The 17,116-nt window shown below is 36.4% G+C and overlaps 1 protein-coding gene across 9 annotated transcripts in view; it reads right to left on the bottom strand.

The window, feature by feature from the left end:
• Positions 1–17,116, bottom strand: part of DCUN1D4 (defective in cullin neddylation 1 domain containing 4) — a 33,124-nt gene that overhangs the window by 13,558 nt on the left and 2,450 nt on the right. The window contains exons 1-7 of one of the 9 annotated variants that reach the window (XM_026847050.1): positions 15,335–15,405; positions 14,369–14,408; positions 13,515–13,640; positions 11,631–11,941; positions 11,178–11,346; positions 9,082–9,111; positions 7,657–7,771 (exon numbers count right to left, since the gene is read on the bottom strand). In XM_026847050.1, coding sequence (XP_026702851.1) covers positions 7,657–7,727 — 71 coding nt within the window. In that variant the 5' untranslated portion in view covers positions 7,728–7,771; positions 9,082–9,111; positions 11,178–11,346; ... (2 more) ...; positions 14,369–14,408; positions 15,335–15,405. Of the gene's footprint in view, positions 1–7,656; positions 7,772–9,081; positions 9,112–11,177; positions 11,347–11,630; positions 11,942–13,311; positions 13,641–14,368; positions 14,409–15,334; positions 15,406–17,116 lie in introns of those variants that run through there. The other 8 variants (XM_026847053.1, XM_026847051.1, XM_026847052.1 and 5 more) reach the window with 8 other exon arrangements.

The raw sequence follows: 17,116 nt of genomic DNA, 5'->3' as shown, positions 1-17,116 counted from the left end.
TGTGTATAAGAGACAGGGTGTGGTGTGGTGTGGTGTGGTGTGGTGTGGTGTGGTGTGGTGTCGTCTCGTCCAGTCCAGTCCAGTCTCTCAAGAAGTCTGTAAGAGCACTGCTGGGACCTAGGACATGCATGGTTCCCAGAGACAGACATTCATCACAAGACTCAATGTTTTTTCTTACAAATGGATGATAACCAAAAGCCTCACCCTGCTTGTTCATGTAATTAAACAACACATTATCTGTCAGTCTGTGAACAGTGGATTTAGGAAGGAACCTGCAAGAAACAAATTTATTGACAAATTGACAAATTTATTGAGCTCTAGGTCATTCAGGTATTTCAGAAAAGGGATTCCTCCATCTACAAGTGGCAGAGCTAAATACTGTAGCTTGAACCAAGACACCAGTGACAGCACTATGTGTAAGAGAAATAGTGAACAAGAACAGAAAAAAACAGCCCTTTTACACATTAACTGAATCTACACTTAGCAACTTCTTATAGGACTGATATGGCACTGAAAGTCATTCGTTGTGCTTAAGGCTAAGGCCTCAAATTTACTGATCAAAAAGCTCAGTATCTGACCACTGGAGTTTGATTTTTAGGAAACCAGAACTGATTACAGATCTTCCAACCTGTGCCAGTAAGAGAAATTACTTCACAAATTCTGAAAATAATATCAGAAAGGATATAATCTTGAGCTATCCCAGTCTCTGCTACCAGCTAATGACCCAGACATGCATTAAAAGTGCAGGTACACCCTATCACATTTGTAATGATAACAGATTATGCATAGCCACAAGTGTAAAACCATGTAACAAAAATTGCTGGATGAATCTCAGATACCTTTTTCTCAGCCTAAAGGAACTAACAGCAGATGACATATTCTGCAAGACAAGGATTCCTTGAAAAGGAATACAACAGAAACAAGTAACACCAATGCAGACCTGGAATTGGTGTTCTCTCATGTATAGAGATGAAGCCTTTTCTCTCCCTGCTTACTCCAAGCACCAAATGAATTTATTCCCCCAGTCTAGGCAAACCAGCTTGTTCTATTAGCAAGAGACTCCTAATCCCTGAAGTGTTTCGTGAAGCAAGATGAGCAGGGAGATACAAGTCAAGTAGAGAAGTATCTGAGATTACAGCCTAGGACAACTTGGTGCAGTTATCCCAGCAAGCTCAAGCTGGGAGCACAGGGTAAAGGTGATGCCAAAGACTGCGTCCTCTGAACTATCACTAGTACAGAAGTGATTGTCTCGAGAACCGTATGTGCAGAGGAGAAAAACACAAACTGCCAGAGACGTCTGGCATCCATTTTGTATCTTAGAATATTTCTCATATCTTTGGAATTTCTCTGTACATACTGCAGAATGATATGCCTTGTCTTTGTGCTAAGGAGTGTGTCTTGCTATGCAGACAAATACAAACTGCCATAGTGCACAGGGTAGATACTGGAATACTTGGGAAGCACCAAACATGTACTGAACAGATGTGAGTTTCAAACAGCAAGTCCTCAACATCTCACAGCTTCCTCAAGATAACCTGCACCAGTACCTTCACACAGATGCACAATCATTATGCTGACCATGTTACAGTTTGGTAATTTGATTATGCATTGATGGTCTGTAAGAGGAACCTGCAGTTTCAGTCACCAGAAGAGAAAGTACATATTGCTCAGAGTCCAGAGGAGAAAACAAAGAAAGTAGGGCAGGGAGAGGAGTAAACACCCACAGGCACCTTCCGTAAAGGACGGGGCAACGAGTATACCCGGTATTTTTGGTACCAGAATTTGTACCACTGTCAGACAATGCTGACACTGGAAGAGTATTTCTAAGGGGTGTTCTCTCCATCATCAGAGCTAGAAAGGTGTGTGAAGAACTTCTTCCCAGAGTGTCTGCTTTACCTATCACCACTGCACAACAACAAACTCCGAGTCTTTGCGTTTAAAATTACCCTTCCATTTCTGAACCCTGACATGCAGCCCATCAGGAACAGCACAGAAAAAAAAAAAATTACCTATGGGCAAAGTATACATTTGTCTCTCATCTGAGACATACATGAAGCTACAATGACTAAAAAAATCATCGCTTGAAAAAAGTTTAGCATGACACTGTCAATGTCAGGACAGTGACAGCACACTTCAAAAAATGTTTTCTTTGTATTATAACCAATAACCCCTTAAGGACCATTTAGCTTTTTCTTTTTTATTATCTCTTTCTAACGAGTAGAGAGAAGAAAGAGTGTGGGACAGGGCATGGAAAAAGCATTATGAAATTAAGCTGCCAAAATTTTATAAAAGTGGTATCAACTACTTAACCACATTTAAATGAAGTTATTCTCACAGAAATGCTTGCATCTCCAACATGACCTAATAGCTGACTCCTAAAACCCATTTTTAATCTTGTATTTGAAATATTCTTACAAGCTAAGGAATTGTAATATCCCTGCAATAAAGATGAGACAATGTAGTTTATAACTGGAAGTGCTATAGGTAGATGTAAACAAACTAATTAAAAAAACTGCATGTCTAGGCCTTTCAATGTTTCTTTAAATACACAATTATCCATATTTTTACAGATTATTTGCCTCTACTCATAACTGATTTGGTGGAAAAGCAAAAGCATGTATATTCCATCCCACTATTACGGGGCAACTAGGCAAGTCATTGTAAGAGTACACGGTCACTGCCAGCAAAAAGAACAAGGTCACAGTAGTTCTCTCCAATCTACTTGCAGCCTTCAAAGTTGGGTAACTCCTGCTCTAAGCATGCTTCATTTGTACTGTAATCTGTTAGAGCTCCACCTACCACAGTGGCAATTTTGGGCTGTAAGGCTCCAGAATATTCAAACTGAGACCAGTGAAAACACGGAGTTTAGGTCACACAAAAAATTCTCTTGATTGTGGCAGCTGGTAATAGCTCATTTAAGGAGAGGGAAAAAAAAAAAATTAAAAAAAGAAAAAGGTACAAATTATTATGGTAAATCAAAAGTTAACCCCTCATGGAAGATTTACAGCCTGCTTATTTCAGATGGTTGGTGTTTACCAAATGAAAACATTATGAAACTTACAAACAGTAACTTTGTTTCTATGCAACTAGAACTTATTCAAAACTTTTACCTCCTTTTGTTTGAGCTTCCAACTGAGTAACTAATTGTTTTCAGATTACATTCTGAAAGATGCAAACTTTTGATTGAAGATGTCTCCTACTACTTCCATTAACTCTAATCAACTTAAAACTTTGGCTGAAAAGTTTCACCAATGCAGCACAATAAAAGTACTTTTATAAAACCTTACCTATTCATTCAGAATTATGATTTTAGCAATAGTTTCATAAATACTGTAGTAGAAAAAAGGGGGACGGAGGCAGAAGAAAGATATTCTATGATTTCAAAGCATGACAGACTGTCTAAAGCAACCCTCAGGACAAGTTTACTTGACTGGTAAGTTTTATGAATGACTATGCCTTATCTCTCCCTATTTAAAGGCTTAGTAAACTTTTAAATTAATGTTTTGAACTTCATCAGGCTTACTTAAGGAGCAGTATATGTAACAGTATACATGCTGACAGTCACATGTTCAGTTTAAGCTTCTTCAGAACTATTAAGCAAAGTTCACTGAAAAGGTGTAGAAACAGAGAAAACTATACCTGTGCATACTTGAAAATCTCTACTTCAAGGAATAAGGTCTAAAGATCTATGACAGTTGGTAACACAGGCTGTCTGCATAGAGTACGACTAAACCAGTTAGTAAATGACAACAGAACAAAAAAATTCTCAATGCTAAAGCTTCTGAAAACCTCCAAGATTAGTACACTCCAATGTTATTTTCCCACGTTAATAACAGTGTGTTGACTGTGTTTTCAAAATTTATGTTTCTCCACTATAGACTTTGGATCTTACTACTCAATAAAGAAAATCTATTTTTCATTTTAATAGGCCCTTATGTGGCCCATACAAATCCAGGATAAATTAGAGTCTAGACCTAATTGCTTGAAAATAGAACTTTCAGGGAAGCAGATAAATATTCCTAGTTTTCATCCTTCTAAGGTCCAAATATCCATTACCGTAAGATTTTTGCCCTCAGCATGATTCTGGAATAAGGAGTAGAGTTATTTTTTAAAGAAGACTATCAGAAAGAAGAAAAGCCATTATGTTACACAGATTATTTTTCCCTAAGAAAAAGACAGTATTTGGGTAGAGACTGTGTAATAGATATACAGCATTAGGTAACTACACAGTGAGGACTATATTCTTATCTAGCAAGTATCTTTACATCAAACTCACTTCATCTTTCCTAAGATCCTTAACACAGTGATGGAAAAGCAATGTACAGAAAATTTATTTTTAACTCCAATTTGAGAATACCCTATACTGTGAGAGTTGTAAGTACAAAGACGACTGTAATACTGAGAGGAAAATACAAACTAAGTCTTCAAGTCATTATGTTCTGGTGAGGACGTGCTAAACTGTCTACTTCCGATAGCTATTCTTTAAGACAGGATAAATCTTACTGTGATCCAAAAATGAATACACTAAGTTATTTCATTATACATCATCTGGTATAAAAATTCCCTCCTACTGAAACACTGTGTTCCAAGGTGACATTATGAACATTAATTAAAGAATTCAAGCTCTTATAATGTAAGGGTGGGATGTAAAAGAACATGTTTGGAATCCTTGTTTTCCAGAATCAGTCTATACATGAGATCAGCATTTCCAAATAAATTGACAAATAACTAGATTTGTTCCTGTAAATGCTTTTCTTCAATAGCCAGTGTCATTATTCCACTAATCCTTCCAAGATGAGGCTGTATCCCTAACAGCCTGGAACTGAGGGTGAAGGCTACTGCAAGCTCCCTGGTATCAGACGTGTTTAAATTGATGAGTTTAAGAGCCTTTAGAAATCATCTTCTCTTTCAGCACAGAGCCCTGCTGAAATAAACTTTCTGGAAATAATACGTATCTCAAAAATATTACCATCATAACTGAAGAGATTATAGGAACACACCACAAATAATGAAGACTGCAAATATCACCCAACAAAACTATCCATGTAAGGATTAAAAAAATATTTCCTTTGTATGGACAGACCAGGAGGAATCATCAATATCTGGAGTCTGCTGTGATAACATGGTTAACAATGACACTTCTCTGATAATCTTCAGACTACTATAGAGTATTTTTTCACTGAAAGCAAACAGGAGACTTGCAATTACTGAATTTACTTATTAATGTTGCCCCTGTAAGTTTGCCACTATAACTGAGAAACATACAAAACTTACATCATTCCATAAGCATCTGAAGTGACAAATCATCTCTGTTATGAAATACAGTCCCTTCTGGAGAGCACACATTGTATTTTTTCATTGAAAGTAGACATTCAAGAACAGACACTGACTACCTTTTTTGCTTAATACAGACTCCACACAGGCTAATGTCCCTTGAAGGCTTATCCTAAGTTACTAGTACACAGCTTCTAGGAAGTCTGCCTCTGAAACAGAAGCAATGGTAAAGAACTGGGCCTAGAAGTTCCTTATTCCATAAACTGGCACTGCACTAGGCGTACTGGTTTTACTATATACCACATTCTCTGCATACAATGGAAGAGAAAATGGCTTTGCATTAACTACGTCTGCTACAGCACACTGCTGTAGAGGTTCCTGATTTCAGATTGACTTCTGCTTGACAAACTGAGATGTCTGACCTCTAAAGACCAAACATGACAAGCATGAGCTCCACCTGACAAACAAGCATGGAAGTAGAAGAGATCTTGCTCTTTGTCTAGCTTTTCACAGACAGTTACAGGGTCATAAGCCAAATTTGAAAAAAGGCTTCCCTGAAAGAGAGGTCCAAGACTGAGCTGAATGTTCAGCAAATGATCTCATATTGCCAGTCATGCTGTAATAAAAATTGTTTTCTTGAAGACCAAAAAAAAAATGAACTTAATACACTGGGAAGCAAGGAAAGACTAAAAACCTTTAGAAGTTAAGGAGGAAGACAAAATTTGGAACCACATCAGAGAATGATATTGCCCTGTGGCCCACAACTGGCAGATCTGGTTTCACCTCTACTTCTAAAAGCAGACTGAGGTCTTCCTTTTAAAAAAGCCTTACATGGCAGTAGAATGAAGACTAAATTCATTAGTTATAAACTGAAAGGGAGATATAAAAAAAAAAAATCCTTCAAATTATGCTTTCAAAAAGCTCTTAGAAATTATTATATATGGACTACTGATAAACTAAGAAATTAGTTTCTCATAATTTTCTTATTTGAATTACACAAATCAGTATCTCTTAAAGACAACCTTATTTTATAAGGGTTTGGGGTTTTTTTGTTTTACCATCAGAAGTAGACTTTAATTTTGTGAACCTGTCTACTTACAATCCTAGAAACATTCTGTCCTCATTTTGCTTCCATATTATACGCATATCTTAGAATAAGCTGTAATGCTCTTTATCAACTATTTAGCTTTTATTATTTCTGAAAAGCAACAAATATATTAAGAACATGTACTGGTTTTTTGTTCTTGCTAGTGTTACGCATGCAATGAAAGGGAGAGTTGAAATCTCTTTCTTCTGCATCAACAGATCATTTAATAAATTCCAGTGCAGCTACAGTTGTGCAACCCTATTAAACACAATGGAGTTATAGAGGCATAAGCAGAGGCTTAATTTGGCTACCAGCATTTTTCTTACTCATGCTGGAGAATAAAAAGGAAAACACCCAGACTGATTTCAGGCTGACAGTTAGGAGAGAAGTGCATCTTTTTACCTTCCTGTAGATACTTGTTACAGAAGCCTATGTTTTCTGAGTCATCAGTAATACATGAATGTAATAGAGCTCAAATTCTACTATATGATGAAGTGGCAACCAAACTTTCTGGCTCTATACATCACTCTTCAACATCAGGACAGCCCTGCACCTATCATGCAGGAGTGTACTTGTAGTTGTGAATGTAGTGCACATAAATAGCTACTATCTTGCGTACAAGGAGCACATTCAATGGTTTCTGAATGACTGAGGCTGACTGAACATACACATACTGGAAATCCAATGCTTGCAGAAGTCTCAGCTACGCAACATCTATGTCAAAAGAATACACTGCTCGTTCACAGTTAGAACCCGCTTTTGCTTCTGTCGCCCAGAGGGAAGCTGAGCAGCACTACCTCAGTCACCACTCCACCACTGGCTATCACCTTGCCTGGGCCATCTTCACCTTTCCCTTACATATCAGCATCAGATCACAATATTACAGAGGGAGACTAGCAGGACTTGAAGTAAGAGCTGAGTAGGCTACAACTACATTCATTTTTCTGACAGGCTGTAGATTGAGAATGCCCAATCCAGATTTTATGCACGTATACAGGAAGGTATTACTGTATCTCTTAGAAGCTGTTTTGAACAAACAAGTGTGTTTTGACAGCTGGCAAACCAAAACAAGGAGAAGTTCCCTACAAGCTTCTTGTACAACTAGAAAAAGGTGAGATGTAAACTGACCCTAGATGTGTTTATCGATATCCCACAGTTCAATCACAGGCTATGGTTCCACACTGAGAAACCAAGCAAATTTGAACACCATTTCCATTAGTATTTAAAAACATGATCATATCAGCTATTCAACTTTAGATATTCCATCAGTCTTAGCTCATGGTAAGATGACATACCCATCATGTCTACTTTTCTTAGCAGATAAATCATCTCCTGCTGCAGGTCTCCTCTTTTTCCTTGGAGGCATCACTTTACTAAAGCAGTCTGATGAACTGCAAGACCGGAGACTTCCTACAGAGGGAATTAAAAACACCAGTACAAGAAATGAAACTGTTGCAGACCAGATAAACTGCGTCCACTAATAGGCATATTACAAAGGGAAGGAAAGGGAGGAAGTTAGTGGATTTAAAAATTACAAAATAAATGGTCTCCTTTCAAATAAGCAAAATCCATCTCACTTTTACATGGTGTTCTATGACCATATTTCAGTTAAGGCCAAAAGTACTATACCAAAATGTACAGTAGTGCTAATGCTAGTTCAGCCTAACAAAAGTCAAGAACTGAGACTATCCTGAAGAAGTATTTAAGCTCTCAAAAAGGCATCCTAATTTTTACTCATTTATTCAAATCAGAACTTAAAGAGTTTTCATTACTTTCTGAAATACAGATGTGACTAATAAACTAGAGCACCTACCTCTAGAAAACAGGACCTTTTTAATTTTTAAGCCCCAAATTTTTTATGATACAGAGAGTAAGGGGTAGAAAAGGTTTTGTTTGTTCGTTCTTTGGTTTTGTTTTTTTTTTTCTTTTGTTTCTTGGGGAAGGGGGCAGGGGCACAGGGGCAGAGACATTCAGCAACCATTAGGGGAATAAATAAGTGGCTGGCTGTATCACTTGGACTAGATAGTTCTCAAAGAATGAAGGTCCCCAAGGAGGAAACAGCCAATTCAAGACACTGATACCAATCAAGTGGCAGTCTTTCCCTCCCCTTCTCTCAGCTATATACTCCTATGTATGTCTCTGGTGACTCTTCAGTGTGCCAATCCAGCTCACCAAACCTGTAGATAATTAACCCAAGCAAAAAAGAATAACAACTTTCTGTACATTAGCACAAGAAAGAGCACAGGACCGGCCCTTTTGACCACATCGAGTCATTAAATTGCCTTTGCTGTCTCATGAAAATGGTAGGCTAACACTCCAGGCAAAATTCTGTCCTACTTTCATATACTGAAGATCACATGGTCACCTGAGAAAGGTGTGTGTAAGTGCAGCTCAAAGAGCTATCAAAGCTCTAAGTGTTATGTAGAGAATTTTAAAAGGAAAGGAAGAGAGTGGTGAGGTATAAAAATCCAGACACAAAGCAATGCCAAAGAAACTTGCAAGAAAATATGAAGAACTCCAGAATGCCTAAGCTACCTTCTCCTAGGTTCAACAGCATCCCAAATTTAGCTATGCTTTATTAAGATGCTCACAAAATCTTTTATTTTAAATCACAGCACAGAAGCAAGCAATAAAACTCTGACCACTTTTTGACATCAAGGGAGGAGACTGAAATCAGAGGCCCAATTCCCAACAAATACTAACAGCAATCTTTTGCTTACCTATTCTTCGTATCTTTGAAAGTCTCTCTCCTGTTATAGGAGAAACACATGTAAGGAATCTTACAGCCTCACCGGCTTTGCTACATGTACTTTATTTTAAAACATGCACTGAAACTATAAATATGAAATTATGGATTTTTCTAGTATTAGGCAAGATGTTCAAACCAGTTTTTACATCAAGAGGCACTAACTTGGTTTCAACTAATCAAGCTTTTGCACTTCTTTGGTCTTACCTTTATATTCATTTCTATTAAGAAAATTAATCCCTCTAGTTCAAAAAAATACTCTCTCCAATTAAAAAATTCTTCTTCTGTATTCCTTTTTTCCTTCCCCCTCATCCCCCCATGAAGTTCCCCCACTCTAGCATCCTTCCAGGAAAATACTGCCATATCTACACTATCTTTTAGAAATAAAGTTTTAAGAGTATTGTAAATTCAAATTATAATTTAACTAGTTATCAAAAAACTTACAAGCATCATACTCCATAAACTACTATCACATGAAAAATCACAATGGCTGTGTCAGAAGAATATAATTCTAGAAGCACTGTCCAGAATACCTTACAAAAGGAAAAGAACAGTATTTCTTCTCCTCACCAACATCAGATATATTTGAAACAGGTAAGACAGAGATCATAAAAAACTCACAGTATGCCCAGATTAAAGAACCTAAGGAACCTGAACTGCTGAATGTCATTTGTTTCATCTGATTATGCCTGCAAATTAACGATATCACAAAACTGTATTCCCATAAGTTATTGAAAGTGTGATGCTTCATGGCTTTTTAGATCAAGTTCCTAAATTCTCTGCAAAGTAAGTATTTTTTGCGAGCCTACACAAACTCAAGATGACAGCAGATCTTAACAGATGGCTAGAGACAGCCAACAGACTCAGACATGCACTAAACTTAATAAATGAAAATGTGTGCTAATGAACACCTTATTTTGGAAAATATGTATGTACTTGAGTACAACCTGTAGCTATCTCATTAATTTGAGTTTCCTTTGGTTTTAAATGTCTATTTTTTTTTAAAAAAAAATCTGTTTATGATGGCTACAGGCACAGGCAGCTGGTAAAATGCAAGAAAATCCACCCCACCCCACCAGGTTTGTCCAGTTTATAGAATCATAGAATGGTTTGGTTTGGCAGGGATCTTAAAGATCATCTAGTTCCAACCTCCATGCCATTGGGGTTATTTGATTGGGAACAGAAATATGCAAAGCCTCTGTGACACGAGAAACATAGCAAAAGATGAAAATAAAGTAAAACAGTTATAGAAAAGGCAAATAATCTTGTCAGATCTGCAACCCCATACAAACAAAAGAATTTAACCCAAGAATTCCTGCTTGAAGTCTTTTCCTCATTAAATGATAGAACATTTTTAGGAAGATCACTGAACTTGTTTTAAAGGCTTAAATTGATAATAGAATTCACAATAACCCAATTTCTCTAGGGACTCATATGAAAAACTTGCACCCTTTTCCTGGTTTGAATGTATTCTGTTGCAGCTCTCAAACTGACAGAAAAGGGAAGAGATAGCTCAGAAGTTGGTAAGTGGCTATTAAGTGCACATGTACACCCCACTCAAACACACACAGAGACACCAGGTGGACAAACATACTGTACATGCTTTCAGAGATTTGACATCTTAATAACTGATGTTTGGAACAAGTCTTCACTATGTTTTAACTGCTGAATGTTCTCTAAACTACTAAAAACCACTGTATGTTACTTTCAAATTATTTCCTTTTGTTACTAGATCAGAACACTGAATTTGAAGGGCAGTTACAATTTCCCTGTAACAAACTCTGAAAGTTAAACCAGCAAAGTATTTCTATCTTTTATTTCCATCTACAGTTAAAAACTATCAGAGTTTGGGGTTTTTCCGGTTTAAATTCTTTTGATTTCTTATTTTACAGTATAGGTCACTAAGTAGCATCAATATTAACCTTTCCTACACAAAGATTTCTAATTCTACATGTGTTTTCTAGGTATAGCCTTTCACAACTCATTTCACTTCTCAAAGGTCTGATCATCTGCAAACAAACATGCAGCTCCCTCCAACTTCATGCAAAGTTTGACAGGAACTTTACTTACCGAGTGCAGCTTCTCTGATGTGATTATCTTCAAAGTTTCTTACTCCTGGGTCTCAAATCAAGATTGGCAGAACCCTCCTAGTTCTCACTGTTTTTTTGACACTTGAAGCTAGCATTTGCAAGGTAGAGCCTCCAAATGGCTGCTGAATAGGCCACCATCAGCCAAAAGCCTGCCGAGTATAAATGTTGTTTGCCAAACATTCTATTCAGTACTTCCAAATTTGCAGGAGACAATTTGCAGGGGACAAAGCTACCAAAGGGAAGTATCAACTCAAGAGCTAAAATTCACCCTACAGAATTTAAAACAACATGCACAATAATCACCACAAGGGAGGGACACTCCTAGAATAGCAACAAAACCAGAACAAACACAAAATCAAAAACAGAGGTCAATAAATAAGAATTCTACAAGCTATGTACCTACAGAAGTGATTTACACACATGTAATTTTCACCTTATCTCTAGATAATGCCTGTGAATAATCCTGCTCTTCTGATGCTTAAGTAGAGAGATGTTTCAAAGGAAAAATAATTAGAAACTGTGAATGCTGAAGCAATTGGAAAGATAGAGCTGCTCACTTAATGATGCAACAAGACCACCACAAGCACAGTTAACAACCATAATTTTTCAGATACAAGATGAGAAAACTAAGATACTCATCAAAACACCAAACAGCTTGCAATCTTGTTGTAAAAGGAAAAATCATCTTCTCTATCTTCAATTCCACACTACAGAATTGCTTTGGACTCAAGAGGGCTTTCTTCTCTAAAACAACAAAAAATAGGAGAGGTAAAAGTAATTTACACACACACACAAAAGCTTCAGGAACAGCAGTGAAGCCTTGTTTTTGATGAAGACATGACCTCGTTCTTTAAAACAAGCCAGGTGAAAACAGGAAGTGTACTTTTAAAGACACTGTAGTCTGGATAGGTAATTAAATCACAATTTAATAACCAAATTATGACTTTAAGCTATTAACAAGTTGCTGGATTTGTAGTTATGACATTAAAACAATTATTACCTAAAATTCTAAAGTTTTCCAAGTTAATGCAAATACACACTAGAAGAAAAAGAAATTGTTTACAGAATCTGAATGCTTGCTTTTCTTACCCCTACAAACAGCTGAAAAGGCAAAAGCCCATGACACACTCACAGCCTACCTTATTTTTTCAGATATATACGCACACTAAATGCTAACACGTTTTATGAGACTGTAATTATTATAGGTGACTGGAATTTTCAAGTGAGGTCTATCTTCGCTCCCAAATCACTGAAGGAATTTTGAAACTACCACTCTCTAGCTCTTACATATTTAGGAACTGTTTCCAGAAAAGAAAACTGGCTAATACTTAGAAAAGACATAATTTGCTTAAAAGTAATTTAGATGTCCAGTACATTCATTGTTTGCTCAGAAACAACTGCTTTGAAATAAATGTAGTATGTATTAAAAGCTCATTATAAATATTAACCTAAAATTGAAATACTCAGATTTTTTTAAATAGCTTTTAGAAATCTCAACCAAATTAAGATATGCATTAGGTCATTCCAAAAGCAGGGCCCATGACGTAATAACATTAACCAGGATAGTTATGTCAGAAAACTGCGAGTGTCCATATAAAGCAGTTCATCAAAACCAGTAACATGCTCAAACATCTTCCAATAGAGATAATGAGAGTTCTGAGGCTAATTTCTTATACTGACCTCTATGACAAAAGTGCTAGGCAAGAGATAAACCCAATTCCAAATACCTTAAGCACACCTAGACTCACTGATCAATTAGTGACAGAAGGGTACTACCTCAAAGCTTCACAAGAGCTTTTTGTGATCAGAAGTAAAGAAAGATTACGGAGTGTACTTTCATACATGAAATCAGTATGCATGTGTTTGAGCACCTGGATCACAAAGGGAAAAATTCCAACTCTCCATCAGGATATGGGAGAGGACATCAGTTCTAACATATGGACAATAAAACCTCTGACCATCTTGAACTACCTACCTCAACCTCTTTTGCAGAGGTTTTTCAGGTATATAATCAGCTAATTTCAAGTATCAAATCACTAACCATGCTGAAGGAAAATATTTGATAGAAGTCTTTTGTGGCTAAGTTAATATAGTTAACTATGAAACAAAGTCACCTATCACAGCATGAAAGAGGATACATAAGCCCTAAGTGAACTCTGTCTGATCCCAACAATGCAGTCCTATGCATCTCTTCTCATTGCTTGAGGCTAAGAGTGTGCTAGATTTATAAATGTGTCCCAGAAATCTCCAGGAGAAGCTGACAACTCTCTCCACTTTCTTAAACGCTCAAGGTAACATCAGCAAACATAGCCAGCACCTCAGGATAGACAAAAACTTTGAAACAGATGGTAGAATAGATATGGTCAGTTTTAAAGAACAGTTCTGCTGAGTGATCAGGGCTTGAAGCCAGTAAGTTATTTTCCTTCCTCCTTAGGTATCGCGCCTGAAACACAGAAAGGAAGGAAGAGAAAGAAATCAAGGAAGAAGCCAGCTCATAAATAACAAGCACAGATTAAAGTAACAAATGTTGCAAGATGTCAAGTCAGAAAAGCTCAACTGTTGATGATGAATCAAGAATGGCAGCAAACCAGTACCAGGTATCAGAGATGAAGGCCTCAAAAAAATTATGACATTTTATTGAACCGAAAGCAGTTTAGGACTAATAAATAGCCCTTTTAGACACTGACTGAAAACCTGCACAAGAAACAGGAACAACCTGAATCAGAATCACTCAAGAAAAAAGCTGGATTGTTTGGAGCACATCATTTAAACTCGGTCACAGGCATCCCAATAGCCACAAGAGGTCTTGCTTCTGCTCTGTTCTCACTAATGCTCTTTCAAGAGTCAAAACACTGTAAGAACATGGATATTCTGCTAGTCTAATGGTTTGAGTCCAAGGAGTGAGAGAAAATTTTCATAGTCTTCTAAAGTACTTACACTAAGAAATAGCAAAATGACGGATACTGCTGAAACCTGTGCGAGTCCTTCACAAATTGGTAAATTAAAAGCACAAACAACTATTTAGAAGAGAACTTTAAAAAATCCTGACACTTGTTTTCTAAAACTCCCTTAGCTTCCTAAAATACAATTTCCAATGATGTTAGAGAGACTTCTTTGATGAAGCGTGTTTAAATTGTTTTAATCTATTTCTACTACATCCCTATTAAATACCTGTCTGGTGATCGTCTTGACCAGCGTCCTCTGTCAGATTCTGCAAGAAAGTAGGAATGACACATTTAAACAAGATGGTCATCATCATTGTTCAGTAATGTTTTTAACCTTTATTTGACATTAATAGTCATCTTAATTACTTAAGGAGCATCTACCTAAGACTTCAAAGCTTTCCTTTGTCTTTTCCATTCATATCTATCTAAAAAGTTCAAGAACAATCTTGAAATAATTTGAAAAATTCGATTTTTTTTAAAACAAAAATATATCAAACTGTTTCAAGAGTGGAAATAACTACCCACTGTATGGGCAATTTTTCCATTGTTGTATTGAACAACTCCATTAATAATGCAGCATTAGAAAGACTGGATTTACCATTTACCACAGAAATTACTTTTCTTAAGGATAAACATACATGCATGTTCTAAAGAAAACTGATTAAAAACTAACTGTAATCTTGGAAATCAGTTACCCAGTTAGGCACTGTCTTTTTCACTAAATTTGCAGTGCACAAACAGAAGTCATATCAGCCTTTCCAACTACGGTTCCAATAAAACAAATGCAAATGCAAACAAGCAGAGACAATCTTCAAAAAGATCTTGTTTCACTCTTTGCATGGTTGAAAGAGGACAATTTGCTCATTCAATATATTTTCCACAAGAGCTGTAAGAAATTGGTAACTATGACGTTTACCATTATTCCGTGTATCTAGAAAAGCTGCTTCTACAGAGACAACATCTAAATCCAATGTTGCAGCAAACAGTGCTCAAACTCCACTCTGACCCTAGGTGTATAATATTTCACCTTTTAGTACTACTGCTTATCTCTTAAAGGATTCAGAACGAACAGCCTGTCATACAAAAAGGCAGCCATAGTTTTTGAAAGCTTAATCATTTAGTGTTTTCAATCACCAAACATTCTGGACTAAAGCCCTAGCTATTCTGGTTAGAGAAAATGGCAAGTCATTACCAGCCTATTGAGGGTGTGGTAAATCTTGTGAATATTTGCCAGTGTTGATAGGTGAGAATTCAGTTGAAAATCTAGAAGGAGAAAAACAAACAAAAAAAAGTTTTAAACTCTGGTTTCCAGCTGTAACAACTACAATCTTCTAATGTTCTGTTCATTTAATAAAGTTTTATTAACACTTTTTCAGCATCAACATTTTCAACGCCAAGTGGAATCAGTAAGTGAAGTCTGCAAAAGATACCTACATATGCATTTTTCTTATGACCGTCAGCAAAACAGAACAGAGTTAACTATAGTTAAATGCAAAATTATATTAAAAAAGTATTTGCAACTTTTTTCCTTTAAATTGGGAATCATTATCATTTCCATGCTACCCAGTCCTTCTTCAATCTATTCCAAAAACAATTTAAGTACCATGTAACATTCTAAAATCATTACTAAAAATGCAAGGGTTTTTTAAAAAATAATGTTATAAATACACACGTACTTGCCTTTACACTAATTTCCTTGCAAAACCAAGTGACTGGAATACACTTACAGTTGAAACATTACTTTTGTATAACAAACCAAAGGTCACAATACAACAGCTGTTAAGACCAGAGCCAATAAAACCAAAAATAAAATATTCCAATCCTTCATGAAAGAAGCCATAGCACAGATGTTAACTTTGCTTCCATGCTCCAAAAATAAAACACTTAAGTTTGCTTCAGTTGCAAAATAGTGACAAACACATTTTTCTCTATTCTTTTAAATTGTCTATTTTTGCTAGACATGTGTCGAGGACAAAACTGGAAAATAAGTAATTTACAAAAAAGATCAACTGCGATCTGGGCAGAGAGACCATGCAAACCAACAAGAATCTCAGAAGCTGGACACAGACCAGCTGACAGGGATCAAAGACAGCCAACTACTATACAATATTTCCATTTAAATAAACTAACAGCAAAACCCCACTAGAACTCCTGCATAAAACCTCTCTCATTAGAGACCCGTACTATCTGACAAGTAAAGTATCTCCGTTCTTCTGTATGTGAAAACTTGTATGTGTCTAGAGTCACTGAGCAGTTAATGCATTAAAGCATTTCCACTGTGAGACATTTAATTTGGCTTTGCCCAGTAGCTAATACAAGATGCAAGTAAGGTCAAAAACATAATTCCCACATTTCCATCCCAAGCATTTCAAATTTATGCTTTCAAAATACACTCAAGATGACCCAGAATCTAAAGATAAATAAAAGTTATTGTTAAATATCAGATCCCCAAGTCAATAAACTACACTGCTATGAAGTTAAAAAGGGGATCTGAGGGAACTTCCTGCTGTAAGTGTACTTGTTACATGCATCGTTAATGGAATTCTCTTATCACAGCGAATAAAAAAACCTAATCAAGAGATACCTTTAGGAAGTATATATTTCATTTATTATGATAGCTAGACAGTATCATTTCACTAATTGGTACATATTTATTAATGTATTGTCTCCAATCCACAACCACAGCAATACAATTTCTTTAAGACAGAAGTGCCAAAGATGGAGTTTTCAACTTTACATATACTTATCTATATGAAGTCAAAGACAATCCAGATCTTATCACAATACGATAGGGAGATCTTGCATGTCAAACAGGGTGATAGATTTTTTCCTCCATTAAGTGCTCAATAAAGTTCCATTTTTGCCAGTCAAGCAATACTAAGCAGAACCATTCTGCAGAAAACCTACCCCAAGCTTCTTAGCCAACCTTCAATTCAACATAAAGGACTTTTTTTTTAAAAAAAAAAGGGGGGGG

Source organism: Athene cunicularia, assembly GCF_003259725.1.
Source record: "Athene cunicularia isolate RWA chromosome 4 unlocalized genomic scaffold, athCun1 chr4_part1, whole genome shotgun sequence".
Taxonomy (NCBI): Eukaryota; Metazoa; Chordata; class Aves; order Strigiformes; family Strigidae; genus Athene; species Athene cunicularia.
This window is presented reverse-complemented; position numbering and strand designations above follow the sequence as displayed.